We start from the raw sequence: 18,789 nt of genomic DNA on the forward strand, positions 1-18,789 counted from the left end.
ATCAATCAAGCACTCAACAGTGTGACAATGGGACAATAGTCAATGAAAGTTACATATTTACAAATTACATTGTTTTTAATTTCACTGTGGTGCAAAACATGAATTTACACAGGCTAAAACCATGAACAAATAAAATATTGTGAGACACTGTTTGACTTTCCTAAAAGGAACTGTTGTTTGTGTTCATTAAGAGAACAGTTCTCTGGAAGCAATTATTATAGTTATTTTTGCAAAAGAACGACTCTAATTGAAGGAATTTTATACATAAATATGAATGATATTTAATTACAGTACAGCTACTTGATACCCATTTTAAGAAACTATTCATGTGACCATGCTTTATGAAAATTACATAGCATATACATATTTATCTGTTTTCCCTTTTACTTATTTATTTTGTAAGTAATCTGTGTGTGTTTGTGTGTTTTGAAGATGTGTTTTTGCTTTGGTTAGGTCAAAATTCAATGCTTGCAGTAAATCACCTACAAACAGTGGTTAGAATAATTTCGTAGGATTCTTTCATAAATTACTATTGCATATTTCTATTCTGTTTGATTACATATATCGAAGTGGGAATTCAAACATCAAAATTTAGAAGAAAATTTATTGTTTATACTTGCATTTCTTCTTTTATTTAATTTATCAAATATATACGAGGGATCATTGTGATTATATAATATTAAATAGGATATTTTTTTCCAAACTAAATTGAACTTTACAATAATTAACATCTTAATTAAGTTGTTGTATTGTCATTTTTACCATAAAAAATGCTTATTTCATTTAATCAATAGCCTTAATTTGTTAACAAGGACCCTTGATTTTTTAGAGATTGAATATTTATATTTTATAGACATTTATATTTGAGTTGAAATATTAAAATTAACAATTTTTTTAGTACGACCACAAATGTGAGAGTGACCACGTAATCTAACACAATACCTTCGTCTTTTAAAGATGATTATTTTGACCCATCATAATCATTTTAACCATTTGAAGGTAAATTTTAAAACATTAGTTTGAGAACACAAATGATAATGATAAACAACCTAGGTGAAATATTTATTTTCTTCATAAATATTGTGAAAACTGAATAATCACGTTTATTTATATATCTCTATGTGAAGTAGTACGTGGAGTATTTATTTATTTTTATTAGGAATACAGAACGTAACCATGAACGTTTTTTGTTAATGAAAAATCAATTTATAATTATAGGAATTGAAAGGTTACAAGTTGTTTTTTTACTCACTAAATTATATATAGTTCTAATGAATAAAATTTTGAACATAGGACCGGTAAGAATTAACAGGCACTAAAAGAATTTAGACGTTGATGAATCTATTAACTATATTACACATAACCTATACTTCGAATTTAATCAAAGTTATTGCAAAGTATTTTTTTACAAAATAATATATAGGTTTTTTCCCTAGCTAGAGAGAGAGAGGTAATATGAGAGGCCACGGTTTTTGAGCTTAAACCCTAGGTTCGACAACGGCCGTAAGAGGATTCTTCATGACGACCGTGAATTCCATCTTCCATGAAAAGTCGACGGAGCTGGACGGTGGATAGGCGGCCCATTCAAATTCCTGCAGCATTCTGGCGAGCATTAAATGAATGTGGACGGTGGCCATTCCCAAGCCCGGGCAGATCCGCCGCCCTACGCCAAACGGCATCATTCTGACGCCACTGACGCCGGTAATATCGGCTTCTTCCATGCCGGAGTAGAATCTTTCCGGTTCGAATTTATCTGGATTCTTCCATAGCTTCGGATCTCTTCCGATGGCGGGTAAGAAGAATTCTACGTTCGTGTCATTTGGGATGTCGTATCCTGCTTTTTCAAAATTATATATATTATTAACATTAACTAAATATGATTAAAAAAATTGCAGTAGTAGGAATAAAAGAACTAAGAAAAATAGTCTATTTGATAGAAATTTTTAATTAGGTTTAGGTTTTCAAAATCACATAAATGTGTTTAGAAAAATAAATAATAAAAAGAAAAGCTATAACCCAAAAATAAATATTTTTTTTGTTATAATTGTATATCAATTTTAAATCAAATAAAGAGGATAATATTTATAAATACTTATAAACTCAATTCATTTATTTAAAAAGGTATATATTAAAAAAATTATTCTTTTATTATTTTGCTATCTACAAGGATGCAAGAGGTACAACTTAAAATGGAGGTATGCATTACCATTCGTTACTGTGTATCTATCTTTTTACAACTTATTTTACACAGGAGGAAGAGTTCCTCCTTTTTTCTCTTTTACATACATATATGTATTATAGTTTTTATCATGCATATATATTATGCATATTTTCTTTTTTTGAGTGGACTGAAATAATAAATTTGAGAGACAAAATATGCGTCTAAATATTTACTTTTGCCCTCTATTTCTAGTTATATGTGGTACCTACTTTCTTCATAATTACTGGTTTTTATGGAAGTTATTTGGTAACGTTATTGAACCTACATTTATTTACGTACTTATTTATTTTCGATTGCACAAGGAATTTAGGTGCAGGTTTAAAAACAACATTATTGCTTGTCTGATTCTTGGGTTGTTCATGAAATTTTTTGTTAAAATTAAACGTCAATTCCAAAACTCCAAACCCCATTTTTTTTCTTTTAAATCATGATGATTTTCTTAGCATGATTCACAAAAATATTTGACTTGATAGCCAATATGGGATTAGGACAAATTGTTTCATAAAATAGAAAATTTAAAAATAATTTTAGCGGGTAAGGGATAGTTTAGGATAACCTGCCAATTTCGTCGTCTCCGTGACGGAGTGCGTTAGAGCAAAGAACGTCGGAGGATGTTTACGCAACACTTCTTTCACAACTGCTTGTAAATATACCATTTTTTCAACGTCTTCCTCCTCTACTTTTCTCTCACCAACCGTCTCTTTAATTTCTTCCACAATCTTCCTCTGAATTTCCTCATTCGCTATCAATTCCGCCATCCCCCATTCTATCACTGTCGCCGTCGTGTCCGTCCCGCCGTTCAAAAACTCCGAACAAAGTGTCACCAATTCCTCGTCCGTCGCCGACGACGACTTCCCTTCGCCGCCACGCCCGTCGATTTTAAAATCGAAAAGCGTGTCCAGGTACGAAAACGACGTCGCGTCACCGTCGGAAGCTGGATTCTCCAGTGCCCGCCGCCGTCGATTAATTAACTCAACAACGAATTCGACTTGTTTTCTCCGAACGAGATTCGCTCGATTTCTTTCTCTAGAGAAAAAAGGAGATAAAATCGGGAAATAATCATCAATTCTTGGATCGAGTGCGATCAATACGGATTTCAAAATCTCGTCCATTTTCACAACCGTTTCGTCTTCCATCTCGATTCCGAAACACATTGTTAACATAATCCAAAACACCGCAAAACGCACGTTTTTAAGCACTGAAACGACGCCGTTATTATCCTCTGCTTCACGTCTTAACCGCTTCACAAATTTTTCCATTGCTTTTTCTCTCACGTCTCGGAACTCCTTAACCTTGCTGGAGCTGAGCATATTTTCCACCATGTTGCGGCGGAGGGACCGCCATATAGGGCCGTAAACCGCCGCATTCACGGAAAATTTGTTACTGCTGAATATAATCCGGGTAGGATTTTCTCTGGGACGGTCAGCAAAAATCGCCCCTTTTTTAATTAGTGCTTCGTGAACAAAATTCGAATCGCTCACTACAACCATTTTTGTAGGACCCATTTTGAGGGTAAAAATTGAGCCGTAAATTCGGCGTTGATCTTCAATGTATTCGAAGAAGGGTTTCTTGGAGAGGGCGACTTGAAAGAGGTTGCCGACGAGGGGCCAACCGGGCGGTCCAGGAGGGAGATTAGGGCGGTTTCTTATGGGTTTTCTTGTGAGGAAGAAGATTAAACCGGAGAGGAAAAACGCAATGAGGGAGAAAGAAGCCATTGGAGATGTGGGATGTGAGAAAGGGAGTTGAATTATAGTTCAAAGATTAATGAAATAAGGGGGGAAAAGTTGGGTTTAAAAAGAGAGAAGCATGAAATTTCAGGTAAGGTTCAATAAAAGCTTGTGTCAGGAAAGTAAACACACTTGCATTTTAGTGTATATAAATTATAATACAAAACTCTCCTATTATTCAATTTTTGAGTTCATTTCCGTTAATAAGTAGGAAGTAAATATATGGGAGTTAATTTACTAAATTTGTGATGCAGAATTATAAGATAATAGGGGGCGTTTTGAAAACTATGGGACAAAATTGTTAAATTTACGGAAGTTTGGATAGGGATCATACTCAATTCAAGATTAGTGAGTGTATCCAAACTTTTGTAAATTTGACAAATTTGTATCTCAATTTTTAAAATTAACAACTTAATTTTGTGTAAATTTAGGTTTAAATACTCTTTTAAACAATTATTTTAAATATTGTTTTTTCGTTTTTTTAAATACTCTTGTGATATTTGAACTTGTCACAAGGTTTGTCATTGTTTTTATACTTTAGAAATAGAAACATTTGGTTGCTTTTCTAAGATTAAAAGACCAAATTTTACCAAAGTGAAAAGTTTGTTGCATCTAATTGATCGTTTTCGTTATGAAAAATCAATTTAAATATTTGTAAAATCATAGTTTATTAAGTTATTTCATTTAAAATAACCTTTCATTCTTTTTCCTTTATATTCTCTCAGAATATTTAGCCATATTGAAAATAAACAACTCCTAATTAAGTCATAATTTTATTTTCTTAGACATGAAAACTAAACAACAAATTGATTTAGAATATTTGATAAAAATAAACGCTTGCTTGAAAAGCATTCCCACATACATCTAAATGAATAAACAAACAAATGTTGTGAATTAAAAGAGTAAAAACTCCAATTGCTTTCATAACGGGAACTTATCAGAACCTTCCAAATAAGCATAGCTGATCAACAAGTATTGATATGCGATTAACAAAAAAACAGAGAAGCCAAATTCCCCATGAACTATGGAGAAAGATATGGAAATTGTAGTGGGTAGAGAAGACCTTCAACAACAATACACTTTGCCCATCTTTTCATTAATTTCACACGTTCATTTCTTCCCCATCTCTTCAATTATGGCGGTGTTGCCAGCTCTCCATCTAGTTCTTCCCCCATCACCTTCATAAATCCTTTTCTTCTTAAACTCTAAGCTTCGTTTTTTGGTTCGAATTTGAGGACACAAGAACCCATCCTTCATTAACTTCAACATCTTTAAATGATGTTACAGTACTCCATCCTTTTGCAGGAGAATCAAGTCAAAGTCGTCGTTGGGGAGGGATTTACATGTGAAGACAACAGTTCCATTGCTAGAATCTAAAAGTCAAGCTTAAACAATATAAAAACATATTGGGAAAAAGAGTCCAAAAATAAGATTATGGAGTTTATAATTGAAGTAAGGGAAGACAACAATATGTGAATTGAAAAAGTGAAAAAGACAAACCAAAATAAAAGCAAAACCTCTCTATAAAAAGAACACACAAATTAAAATTTTGGATTCAACTATATACAATATTGATATATTGAATGCGTCTACGATCTATCTTTACCGATATGACCATAGCTGGCATCACCTACGATGAAAAATTCCAAATCCTCTTTTTCTTTTAATGTATATAAAAAAAACAATAGCTTTCCTCCACCACCCCCATTATTGTCCTTGGACAAGCATTTTGAATAAAGAAGCAAATATCATTCATCTTCCTCCATACCCATTACGCTTGCCGAAGTCGAGTAACCAGAAACGGAGACAGAGTTGAAAACAAAACATCGAGAGAAGGGAGACAGAGACGCATTAGAGAAAGGAAAAGGAACAAAAACAGAAGAGAAATAGAGGGAGAGTTGAATAGTGCCCCAAAAAGGAGAAAGGGGAGTAAAACAATGGAGAAGGGGGAAGATAAGTTGAGATAACCCTAATCCTCAACTATATTAATCTCTGGGTTAAACACGGAAGGAACTATAATAGCCAACTTCACCCTTAATTATCCATCCCAAATAGACCCACAATTTTTAGATAAATGTGAAAAACATATTAACAAAGAAATATTATGAAGAAATATGAAGGTCTTTTATTATTTTTTAAGGTAAAAAAAAAAAAAAAAAGTAGATAAATGAAATGATGAATTCGACCAATAACGTTCAAACTCCAATAATGTTCATGACTAACATTAAGTTGTCTATGAAGACTTAAAAATTCGATGGGCCAAAAGATCTAAATATCAATTTATCTATATCATGATATCTCAAATATGTAATCTATAATTCGTTTGTTAATTATCATTTTAGTCTTTAATTTAATTTCAATTTCACTAAGTATAAATGTTACGATTTTACTGTATTTTTGTGTTTAAAATGTTAATCTTTAAATTTAGATTAAGTTAAATTTCAATTTTATCTTGAAATTTGAGTTTTTGTGGTGTTTAATCTTTGAATTTATTGTCTTCTAATCGATTTTAAATAACTGTGGAGTGGAATTGATTACGAAGAATACTGAAATTTAATTAAAAGTATATGTCACTGGTATCTCTAATAAAATTAATTGAATGTCACCAAATTATAGTATGAAATAAGAATTTTTTTAGGCTGAAATCTTGTAGCTGGCAGACACCTAAATTATTGAACCATTAATTGATTCAAGTACTTGTCCAAACCCGAACACACCCACCCTGCAGTTGGGTCTTCTTAAAAATTAGTGTAACACAATTAAGTATACTTTAAAATTTCCTATTAATATTTATTTTGATCCTCCCTGTACTAATTTTCGCTAGTTTTTTTTTCCATATAAATATGTTTCAAATAAAATGATTTTTTTCGTACCACAAATAGCAGGGAAGATTTTCTCACAGTTGTTAAACAGATACAAAATTTTCACAAGAATGAAAAGTATATCTCGATCGCAAATATATTTGTTTTATTATAGTCCGGTAAAAAGTATATCTAAGTTGACCCTATACTCATAAACTTTTTTATTTATATGTACACTTACATACACACGAATTTTTCATTTCTTTGCATTTTAAACAATATATAGTCCGGTAATTATCTGAGCGAGATTTAATGAATAAAAGCTGACGTACATTTTAGAAAAAGATTAATATATGTTATGAAAATTTATGTTTTCCATAGTTATTCTCTATTCACTCTGTCTAAAAACTTACTATTATCACTTTATCAGCTAACTATATTTTGACGACATTTCAATTGACTTGCGATAACAATTTATGTAATGTCAAAGTGAATATACAGTTTAAACTTAACATAAATATATACTAGCTCATGTTCACCATCATGTCTATATATAATTGAAAACTCCCATACCCTACAATATCAAAACTCGTTTAATTTATACATGAATCCATAGAATCTTTATACTAAAAGGTATCCGAAGTGCATTTGTGGTTCCTGGATGCACCAAGTTTTTTTCTTATACCAACCTTGTGTATCTTATTGACCCTTTATTTTGTACTGCATCTAACAAATAAGTCAGAGGAACTGCTTTTTTAGAAAACATAAATAATATCAAGATCAATGTACACAGACATATATCCTATCATAAATTCAAACAAAATTATCAAAAGTTTAGACATTCAAATCCACCACTTCTATCATATTATACATATTAGACCAATGGATAACATAAATTATCAGTTTCAATTCGTATTTAATTTAAAGTGATTTTGTTTTCATATATAAGTGATAGATAATGCATTCACTTTTTAATACTGAGTTTTATAATATATATCTTCTAACTAGCTCGCAAGTCATATTAAAAAGTTTTGCTCGGATATGTATTTTCTACCAGAGAAAAAAAGTTATTAATGGCTACGTACACCTATGAACTTTTGGATATAAATTTATATATAGATATAGTTTTCATTGCATGGTTTGATGTTTTTTTCCCATTATTATATTATAATCGTTCTTATAATTAAATCATTAATTTACCCTTTATCAGCAAATCTCTTGACAATTTCCATGAAAGCAAGTTCTCTTGCATGAAGCCAAGCTCTTTCTCTTGCACAAAACTCACTCATCTCATGATCAAATCTAGCCATTTCTTGCTTCCTCCATTCTTCTTCTTTCATAATCCTCTCCTTTTCCCCATCTTCAACGCTGCTCATTATCTTCTCCATCCAATTCTCCTGCACCTCCATTAATCTACTCATCTTCATATCCACCATTTTCTCTATCTCCTCTCTCCAACTCTCTCCTTTATTATTATTATTATTACTAACACCACCTTGATCCCTTTTTGACACGTTGGTTTCCCCCGACTTCTCCACCTTCTTTTGATTCATCATAAACGCTATCGCTGACAGATCGTCATCGTGGTAGTTCCCAGACGACGACGTTTCGAAATCAGACGAAATTGTGAAACTTAGGCTCATCCCCCCACCAGCTTCTTGATGATTCTCTCCTCCGCTGGGGTATTTTTCGGGCGGCGGAGTTTCCGACCTGGCGATGGAGTTTCGGTAGAAGTTGGATTCTATGATTGGAGATGATATTTGGTCGTTGGATTGGCCGTAAATAGCTTCGAGTTGACGGAAGAATCTGTAATGCTTCCCGTCATGTCTACCGGTTTTACCTTCCTTTGTTTTCTTGTAGTATTTGTATAAATTGTCGAACTTCTCTTTGCATTTCTTCCCGCTTCTTTTGTAGCCGTATTCCTCTGCCATCAACCTGTAAAATAAAATATGTCTATATCAAATTCATGCATGCATAAATATTGTTTTTTTACTGTTAAATCATCGAGTAAGTAACTTATGGCTGAACATGAATTTAATACTATATCAACAACTTAGTTTTTTATTAAAATTTGTAGAAGATTCAACCAAATGTATATAAAAAGTCTAGCATGTATTCAACATGCATGCTCTCCACAATTCGACAGTGATTTCAACTCATCGGGTATTACACAAATTTTCAAACCTACAAGAGAAAGAACTGAGAATTTAACACACCCCACCAAAAGCTTTTGAATAAATGGGTGGTAGAACAAATGGTAATACTTACATGCAACCTATTGCACCCACCTCCCTACAAACTACAATCCTTCTAATCACACAAAGAAAATAAAATATTGAAAAGTATTAATTAAAAAATTCAAGTGAAATTTTGTGATAGTGTTACACACACAGATATATATATATATATATATATATATATATATATATATAGAAATACGACTGTGTGATAGTTATTCTGAGCACTGTAGTTATTTTCCAATTTTCCTTGTGGTACAAGGGAAAAAACACAAAGAAAACATAGGGAAACTCTATCAAGGATTTACACCATCAAATTTAGCCTCTGTATTTTTAAATTTGTAATAATAGCTTTTTTTTAAAAGTTTAGAATTTTGCAATTTAATTGAAGTACGACGTGAAATTCTGTTCAAATTATGTTAACACATATTTGATATCTGATTAGTTTTATGAACTACATATCATGACAAGCCTTTATTCTATAAATCCTTACACTCTTCACAATATATAGAGACTTATTTTTTGTTACAAAATTAATGTAAAACGACTCAAATATTAGGACGTACTAAAAGTTTAAGGATTAATTATTATAAAATTAAGTTTGGAGGAGAAAATAGTTGCAAAGTAAAAGCTTAAGGACAAATTTATCATTTCATAAAAGTTTACAACCTAAGAACGTGTTTGACCTTTTTTTTTAAATTTCCAATGCATGCATAATCAACACAGAATACTCAATGACCTTAATTAAATAATAGGTTCTACTAAATGAAGAATTTGAACTCATGGCCTTGTGCTTAGAAAATGTGTTAAAAGACCACTAAATTTAGAAGCTAAAATTAATAAGTTACAGTAAGTTTAGTATTAAGACTCAAATACAAGTTTAGTTAATGATATTTGAAGTTGTGTTGTTAGTTTTTCAAGGTTACTTTCCATAACCATTTGAGTTTTAATTTTTTAAAATTAAATGTACAGATATCCTTTTTAAAAAGTCAGCTGATTATATGCTTTTTAGGCCACTGTTTAGAAGATCAAGCCAATCTTTTTAAACTCCAAAAGAAAAAAAAAAGTTTTTAAATTTTGGTTAAGAAAATTGAACTTCTTTTTAAGAAGTATGCAAACCAGAAAATTAACTTGGTTTCTAAAAATAAATAATGAAAGGGTTATAAAATCCACCTAAAATTTGTATTGTTGATTAGAGATATATAATTAAAAGTGTTTTAGACACAAACTACTATTTATAATTTAATATATCTTTTAAGTTTTATTAATAATCTGAACACTTTATACAGGAAAAGGGTATATTATGCAATATATATATTAATCAATATTAAAGTAATTAAATGTTGATAAAGTGGAATTACCAAATGTTATTTATAGCAATTTCATTTTAAATTTACTAACATTGTTTTCTTCTAATTTTGGTTTTTGGTTTTAATTTTTTAACAGAATGACTTGTTTTTTTAAACATATTAATGAATGGAAGTTTAATAATAGTGTTATTGTTTATAAACATTAATTTTTAAAATCCAAAAACCAGGTTAGTTATCATATGAACATTTAAAGTTTGTCTTCTTCCACCTCTAACAAGCTGTATATTTTGTTTGGATTAAGTCAGATTTTTTATATACATTGTTTAGTTGTAAATTAATAAACAAAACATTCCTTTTTGGTTTTTTTTAAGAACATTCCTTGTAGTGTACTGATTAGACCACTCTAAAAATACAATCTTTACTAACATATATATTTACATTAATTCAAAGTGAAGAGTTTACAATATATACATAAATAATGATATATGCATATAAATCAACTCATCGAAAAACACACACAAAAAAATGAAGAAAAATAAAGTTGAAAAAAATGGAAATAAAACACATGGCTGTCCTTTTCAAGCAATAAATAATGTTATTTAAGTATAATTTAAAAATATTATTATATTAATCAATCCAAGAAAATTAAAAAATCAAGAACAATTGAAAGATATCTAATTAATGTTTGCATTTCAGAATTCTAGTTTTTTTTTAAAAAAATATAAATTAATCAAGAATGAGAAGATCATATAGATTAAATTGAAATTTAATTTGAGTAATAATAAATAAATAAATATACCTAGAAACCTGATCCCAAAGGGGACCTTTCTGATTACTCTCTTTGAACTTGGAATCAAGACGAGATCTGATCTCAAGAAGAGTAAGAGTTTCCTGTCTTGGCCATCTACTGTTAAATCCATTGCTTCCTCCAACGACGTCGTTCCCATAAGGACTACACCATTCGTTATCAATTACCAACTTATTCCGCCGCAAAAATGGAGCTGATGATACGGTAGCGTTGGCAGCCGTGGAAGACCCACCGCCGCCTCCCGTAGCGGTGGAATTGTCTGAACAGCCAAAGTGAAGCAGACCGGTTGGCTCGGTCAGGACGAGCTGGAGAGGCTGGAATTTAGGCGGTGGTGGCACCGGAGAGAATCCACGTGTCAGGTGGGAGTGATGGAGGAAAAAGGAGTCTAGGGTTTGTGGGGTGGCCGGAAAGTTGGGTTTGTCGTCGGCCATGAGGTGCCGGAGATCTGGGTGTGTGAATTTGTCGGACATTTCGAGAAGGATTGGTTTAATGGGTTTGTGAGTGAAACTGAAGTGAAGAAGCAGCTGGCTAGCTAGAGAAGAGAAAAAAAATATGAGGCTTTAGACTGAGGGGACAGGATCCGAGTCTTCCGCAACTTAATTTCATTAGAGAGAAAGGGGCTTTGGGATGTACTTAACCAATCAATTTTCAACACGTGTAAAAACATTACACCAACATGATAAACTCACCTTTGTGGGTGATTTTTTTTCTTAGTTTGACAGTGTGTTTATTTGAATTATCTCATCTCCTAGTTGAGGTATGATTGAATTGGTTGTAGGCTGTTAAAGATGATTTAATGTTAGAGAAATTATTTGAACCTCGATTAAACTGTTGTAAATATCTATAAATATAGTAATATATGATCATTATACGCCGTAGACTACTATTTATCCTTTTATATTTGAATAAAAATAAAATCATACAGTAGTCAATAATATACTTCTTTTTATATACTAAATATACCTCTACTACTATGACAATAGTGTTATTTATAATATATATGTGAACAAAAGTATACTAACAACAATTCTGTTCAAACTTCAAAATGATATTAGACTGTTTAATAAAAACTTACGTTTGGTAAGCCATCTAAATAAACATTAAATAAATTAAAGTATACGACATGAAATAAGATTTTATAACTTTTTCTTCTAAAATTTCAAATTATTCAAGAGACTGATAGGATGAAAATATTTATTTTTTAGAGAATCCAAAATTTTGTAATCTAGTATTTAAAGAAAATGGTCATTTGGCTAAACTGATGTCATGCTTCATCATCCCAATCTATCGTCACATTTACCCAGCGTGTATCGGGCTATTTAATAATAAAATTTATGCCCAGCCCATCATATTAATTATTTTCTCAATCAATTTTTATCTATAAATATACCTTTTGTTTTTTTATTATTACTTATTTACTTTTTTTAAGGACTACACCTTTTTATTTGCTCACGTGGTTAAAGTTATATATTAATATGCACGTTAAATAAATAATTTAGAGCATATTATTTACTTTAAGAAGTTCGACTCGTCTTTTAAAATTCAAAATTTTGAAAAAATAAACTCATAAACTTCTTCGGTGAACAGAAACACTGACCTCTTTACATTACCGAATACGAATTTCTCTGAAAAGGATCAAACTAATTAATTAGTCTACTCTTGAAAAAGAAAAGATAAACTGTATGAACAATAAACATAATGATATGAACAATCTTTACTCAAAGATAGTGAGCTTTCCGCCTCAAACATAAATAAAAACTGTTTATAAAAAGATATTTTGAATTCCGCTTTTTAATACCATAAATATAAAAATAAATATTAAACTTTAGCTTAGGTTATAAACCCATAAAACCTATCATTTGCTATAAACTTCTCAACCCAGATTTGACCTACCAAAATATATATATAGGGTTCAGAATAGTTTTAATAATAAACTATAAGATATATTATTTGGTTGTGTGTGTGTGTGTGTGTGTGTTGGGCTTGAGATTGTAAAGGAATAGACTGGATTCAATTAATACGCACTATTACAAATTTCCTTTTAACGTCAGTGTCACCTTTACTTCCAGGGGCGTAGAAAAATGGACTAGCCTAAAATAATACAATCATAATTGTGTAGGCATATTATATCACTTTTTTTTTTTGGTTAAATTATGAAATAGATAATTTTTAGCATCACAACAACGTGTAAAATATTCCACTTCTCATTTTCTTAGAATCTACAAAGATTATTATCAAATTGAGATATATAAACATACACACAATTTGGTAATTATACTTTTAAATTTTCAAATTTTTAAATGCTACTCGATTAGTAAACACACCGGAACAAGTTAACTGGAATTACACTAACATTAACATCCTCTTAATATTAGTCTTACTACTTTTAACAAATTTAAATTTACCCACTCAAAGTTAAATAATTGTTCAAAATTTGTAGTAAAGATACCTAAACTCTAAAATTTAGCAACGGAAAGTATATAAATTATGTAATTTGAAACAAACATTATGCCCCAAAATAGAAATTTAACACAGATGTTTAATTGTGTTTTATTTAGTTTGTATATAGAAGTATTTTTTTTTTAAATTAACCAATATTTTTGCTCACGTCAAATAAAATTAGATAAAGGAAAAGAAACTAGATTTTGTTATGTAAGCTCCTATAGCTATTTAGAAAACATAGTGCAAAAATGGAAAGTGAGAAACGTGAAAACTGTATATTAATAAATAAGAAAATTTTCTTTTGTAGTTTGTTTTTAATTATAATTAAGATAGAAATAGCAGAAGATAAATAAATAACTTTTCGAAAGAAGAAAATTAAAACTGGTGTTACACATTAGACCTGCATGCACTGTATAGTATGTAATCATGCACAGTGGATATTATTTTATTGGTACCGTGTGGAAGTAAGGATTGCATATTACGAGAAAGGGCACACGGCACAGTGGATAATTTCTGTCGCTATCGGCAACTGGCGTTACCGGGATCCGTTTCTTTCCTCGTCACGTAAAAACAATTCAGTTGCACTCTCTATCTGTCAGCTCTGATGACTTACCCCACACGTTGCCCGTGACTGACTACCTGCCACGTCATCCTCTCGTTTATCTCACTTTCAACTTAAATCATTATTTTAATCTCGACAATTTTTTTAAATGATTTATACGACACGTGACAGTAAATAAAGAAGGTGTCGGTAAATTATATCCATTAACATTGTGCAGGTAAGAATGGTACGAGTCAGATATCACAGAAATTACCTAATTATACTTTTAAACTTTTAATAAAAATAATTAGATTCTTATATTTTTTATAAGTTTATAATTGTAAACTCGAACTAATAAATAACAAAAATTCAATCATCAAATTTGTTTCGGTTGGATTTTAAACTTTGATGAAGTTTAGTGTTTATTTTTGTTTTTGGTAACTTTGGAGTTAAATTTGAATTACGTTTACACACTGTTTGCAAATATATTCATTTTTCTCCTCCAATATTAAATTTGTTGCCACCTTTTCTTGTTGAAGTAAAATATGGGAGTTGACATGATTGGTAATAAATAAATAGAGGATATAATGTGTGTCTTTCAAATTAATGAGTTAACTTTTCTTCAGTAAATTTAGGAGTTTTACAACAATACTATACACGAGTCAAGTCGAAAACCTGCCCCAAAATTATCATTATAAGTAAATTGTAGTGTATGATCATGAAAAGTTTCACCACCCTTTACTTTACTATGAATATATATTTTGTAAGGACTACTTAAATCCGATAGGTTGTGTATAGGATTTCTTAAACAAATATATCTTCTATTTAATTACTACGATTTTTTTCTTTTGATCTTTTCGTAATGTTTCAAGTCTTACTATTTAGAAGTGGAACTAAGTAAGTGTTTGGGAATTATTAATAGATTGTATTAGCAACCACGGAAGTAAATAAAAAATATAAACTCTACAATTAATATATATCCACATCAAAGACTTTGGAAGAAGACCAAAATTTAGGGAGAGAGATAGTAAAGATACTACCTTTAAAAATTTGATCAATCAATATATTAGCTAAAAAAAGCAATTTTTTCTCACTTTAAATTGATTTAGTATCTTTTTCTCTTTACCTTTAAGGAAATGAAAAAAAAATTAAAAACAAAATAAAGAAAGAAAGAAAGAAAATGAAAGGATTTTGTCGGGGGGAAGAGGTGGGTTTTGTCTTTGCCTAAAAGGGAATGTGGCGCCCTATTCTCTCCAACACAGCTGTACATCACAGCCACTGTACAGGGAAAAATGTGTACGGACGGACCATCGGCGTGGGTCCGAAGCTGGAAAAATAGCGTGGGAGAGATTTGCTTAGGGCGGAAGTGGGAAGTCCATACTGCAAAAAAGCTACCGTTTGCGCTTTTTCTTTTCTTTTCATGTCATCATTTGATAATCTCCCCTCCTTCGTTAATAATTGTTTTTTTATTGATGTAAAAAATAATTTAAAACAAAAACAAAAGTTAAAATTACAAGGTGAAGTAAGATATTAGAGGCAAGTTTAATCTCAATTTCGTAGATATTGTTATATGTTTATATATATAGAAAATAGTTTAAATTGTTTATGAATATAACCAAAGTTTAACAACTATATAGATATATACATCTACGAAAATGTGAGCGATAGCGGACAAAGATTCATTAATATATATCAACATGTCATATATTTATAACTATTTTGGTTCGTGTATATAATTAGAGGAGTTTGGTAATATTTTGTTTGTGTTTATGAGGTTTTATCTAAACTTTTATGTTATCTCTTCAAGTTTTAGGTTACGTTTGTCCATACGATTTTAAAAATATTTTGGTGAGGTTTTGTTTGTGTCCCAAAATCACACTATGTATCAAATTGTTTGTTGTTGAGGATTGTATTCCATTCAAATGAAAACACTTTTATCTATTTAATTAAATTGAAAAATAAATTTATATTTTTTATATGGTAAATTTTAATGTTATTAACTTTTTTAACAAAATTTAGTTTGACTAAATTTAAGGTTACCGAAAGTGTGCACAGGCTAAGATCAAACATTTAAACATACTAAAATTATGAACAGATTAAACTCCAAAGAATAATGATCAAGATGGTATTACCTATAACCAATAATACATTTAGTCATTTATTTTGGACCAGGGGTCATCGTCCCATAATATTGTTTATTTAAATTTAACATTTGTGACTTTATTTTTTGAATAGATTAAAATATCTTATCCTAATCAAAATAGTTGTTATTATGACACAAGTTTTTTATTGAATTTATTTTATTGTTCTCAGTTATATCTAGCACAACTCTCAAACGAGTTAGAAGAGGTTAATTACTTTATGATTGAAAACTGCAAAGACAAAAAAAACTATTTTCATATTAATTGATTTAAACACTCCTCCAACAAGTCGCAACTATTTCATTTGATCAATCTTATTTATACGATAAAAGCATGCAATCTTAAACAAAAGAAATACAATTCACTTGATTTATAAAATACCTCAAATGGGGATATTAAGCTCAACTAAAATTATCGGCTTTGATCTAGAGAACTGTAGGGTGTATTGTTATTTTATATGTACATAATATGCATCTTCACGAACTCACCTTGCATTCTCTTATGTTTAGTTTGAATGTTCGCAACCTTAAAAGGGCTTGTACTTCTATTGTGAGATCGAAAATAACAGCTCTCATCGAGATATTTTTTTCTTGAGTTATCTGTACAGGAATTCAATGGAACAAATTAAATATAAATCAAAATGAAATAATATATATATAGAAAAACAGAACTAGCTTTGAAATTGGTCTAATTAAAAATAAAAATAACGCCCGGCGTTCTACAACGCACATTTACTACTAAGTTCCTACCCTCCCCATCTCTTCCCGTCTTGTTTCCATCGCCCGAAAACCATGTGTGCTGCGAACCGCTATAGATTTCGGGAACGTTTCGGACAAAATTGAACCAAAAATCAATACAACAATGTTAGGGTTTCTCACAATCCCACACCAATTGAAGGTTTCCCCATCTTTCGCTTCAATCTCATCACCTTCTTCCCTCTTTCGTCCACTCTACAAATTTCCTATCCATCACACATTTTACAACTCCCAATTTCTAATTTCCAGTGACCACAGAAGATTCACAGCGTTTGCGAGCAACAAGAACACTGAATTTGGCGGAAGTATAAAGGAAAGAGAAGGAGAAAGAAATGGGGCAAACGGCTCCTCTAATGGCGGCGATGACTTGAAGAAAGAACGAGGGCCGGTTTTCAATATCAAATGGGCTGAACTTTTGATCGACCCGGATCCTGATAACATCTTGGCCGTTGCGTTGACTGGTTTGCTTGCTTGGGCAAGTGTGCAGGTCTTGTGGCAGCTATTCTTCATCTCTTTGGCTATTTTAGTGGCTGCTCTTAAGTATTCTTTTATTGCCGCGCTTCTTCTTTTCATTCTAATTACTTTACTTTAGAAGTGCAACAACATTCTGTATAGTCCCTTCACTTTTATGCTTGATTAATTGGATTTCCATCGAAATTCCATGGCTTCGGTGAATAAATGTGTTTGTCTAGTGTTATGAGAAAGCAAAACTGCAAATACAGTAGGCTGTAGGTTTATGTTATGTCCTGAATTTTGGTACCCCTTAGTCGGAGCATATGCATTAACTAGTTGAGCTATCCGTCCCGTGCTGATTTTTAAGTTGTTAAATTAGGTAATTTTTGTACCACATTTTTGGAATGTCTAGTGACCAAGTCACTAAATTGATAAGTCGCAATTTCTAAAACGGACTATGTATTGTACCCGGTGGTAGACATTTTACTAGAGGTTTTTAATGTATCAACCCACCTTTGTTCAATTGCTGTTGAAGCCTATACTTGGATGAGTGGAGGGTAGACGATTTCAAAGTGGGCTTCTCTTCATTAGATATAGAAGATCTCCAAGAATTTGGATCTTAATATTGGCATTGGTCTGGACAAATGTTTATGTGGCACCATTCAAATTCTGCCTCCTTTTACTATTGCTAACAGTGTAACTGAGGCAGCCTTTTAAGGATTACTTGAAAACATGCTAAACGAAAGCCAACATGTAGAGAGACAGTTACCCAACTCTTTGGACAAAGAACTTCAGAGCAAAGCCAAATAAACCACCAAAGACTTCCTCTTCATTAATTTTTTTCCAGTTTTTCTCTTTTTAGACTTGCCAAGAGGTACTTAAAGCACGTTTGATTTCTTCTCAAACCAAAACTCACTGCCCGGTATGAGACATCTTTTATTAACTGAACTAGGAAAAGCCTCTTGGCTTCCAAAGGTCCTGAAAAGCTCCCGCCACAATTGAGAGGAGAAAGAGCAGTCTAGGAATAAGTGATCCACAATCTCCTCATTCAAGTTGCTTTTGCAATACCAATTTGTTGAAGCATTTAGTTTGGAAGAATAGTTTTAATCTTCTCATCAGTGTCAAGGCATTCAATGAACGAACTTTGGAAGGATGGTCAGCAATGTAAGATGGAAAATTTCAGAGCTTTCTTGCATTCAAACTCTCTTATCAGAAGTGGTAGATATGCGAAAATCTTCAATAGCTCATTAGAGGCTAAATGGACCTTCTGCCTCATTTGTTAAGATATCTTCTCATGATGAGGGAGTGAGAATGATACAGGGATTGTGCGTTTACTTTCTTAGGAACCAAAAG

General features: G+C 31.3%; 3 protein-coding genes across 3 annotated transcripts; 1 reads left to right on the forward strand and 2 right to left on the reverse strand.

Moving 5' to 3' along the window:
• Nucleotides 1–1,305: 1,305 nt before the first annotated feature.
• Nucleotides 1,306–4,023, reverse strand: LOC101217068 (cytochrome P450 77A3). Its single transcript, XM_011657538.2, has 2 exons — nucleotides 2,778–4,023; nucleotides 1,306–1,834 (listed from the first exon to the last, which is right to left on the reverse strand). The coding sequence occupies exons 1-2, from the start codon at nucleotides 3,934–3,936 to the stop codon at nucleotides 1,479–1,481; spliced, it is 1,515 nt and encodes a 504-aa protein (XP_011655840.1). The 5' UTR covers nucleotides 3,937–4,023; the 3' UTR covers nucleotides 1,306–1,478.
• A 3,745-nt stretch (nucleotides 4,024–7,768) lies between these two features.
• Nucleotides 7,769–11,682, reverse strand: LOC101219202 (trihelix transcription factor PTL). Its single transcript, XM_004150445.3, has 2 exons — nucleotides 11,096–11,682; nucleotides 7,769–8,684 (listed from the first exon to the last, which is right to left on the reverse strand). The coding sequence occupies exons 1-2, from the start codon at nucleotides 11,572–11,574 to the stop codon at nucleotides 7,946–7,948; spliced, it is 1,218 nt and encodes a 405-aa protein (XP_004150493.1). The 5' UTR covers nucleotides 11,575–11,682; the 3' UTR covers nucleotides 7,769–7,945.
• A 5,228-nt stretch (nucleotides 11,683–16,910) lies between these two features.
• LOC105435592 lies at nucleotides 16,911–17,771 on the forward strand. Its single transcript, XM_011657539.2, has one exon. The coding sequence runs from the start codon at nucleotides 17,090–17,092 to the stop codon at nucleotides 17,573–17,575; it is 486 nt and encodes a 161-aa protein (XP_011655841.1). The 5' UTR covers nucleotides 16,911–17,089; the 3' UTR covers nucleotides 17,576–17,771.
• Nucleotides 17,772–18,789: the final 1,018 nt, after the last annotated feature.

The sequence above is a fragment of the Cucumis sativus genome, chromosome 5 (assembly GCF_000004075.3).
Source record: "Cucumis sativus cultivar 9930 chromosome 5, Cucumber_9930_V3, whole genome shotgun sequence".
In the NCBI taxonomy this organism is placed as follows: domain Eukaryota; kingdom Viridiplantae; phylum Streptophyta; class Magnoliopsida; order Cucurbitales; family Cucurbitaceae; genus Cucumis; species Cucumis sativus.

What these genes read in the sequence shown, in the direction of transcription:
- LOC101217068 (XM_011657538.2), bottom strand. Translation starts at nt 3,936, where the DNA reads ATGGCTTCTTTCTCCCTCATTGCGTTTTTCCTCTCCGGTTTAATCTTC. An exon ending in GGAGACGACGAAATTGGCAG is followed by an intron (nt 1,835 to 2,777) that starts GTTATCCTAAAC and finishes TTGAAAAAGCAG; the next exon opens with GATACGACATCCCAAATGAC.
- LOC101219202 (XM_004150445.3), bottom strand. Translation starts at nt 11,574, where the DNA reads ATGTCCGACAAATTCACACACCCAGATCTCCGGCACCTCATGGCCGAC. An exon ending in CTTTGGGATCAGGTTTCTAG is followed by an intron (nt 8,685 to 11,095) that starts GTATATTTATTT and finishes TTTATTTTACAG; the next exon opens with GTTGATGGCAGAGGAATACG.
- LOC105435592 (XM_011657539.2), top strand. Translation starts at nt 17,090, where the DNA reads ATGTTAGGGTTTCTCACAATCCCACACCAATTGAAGGTTTCCCCATCT.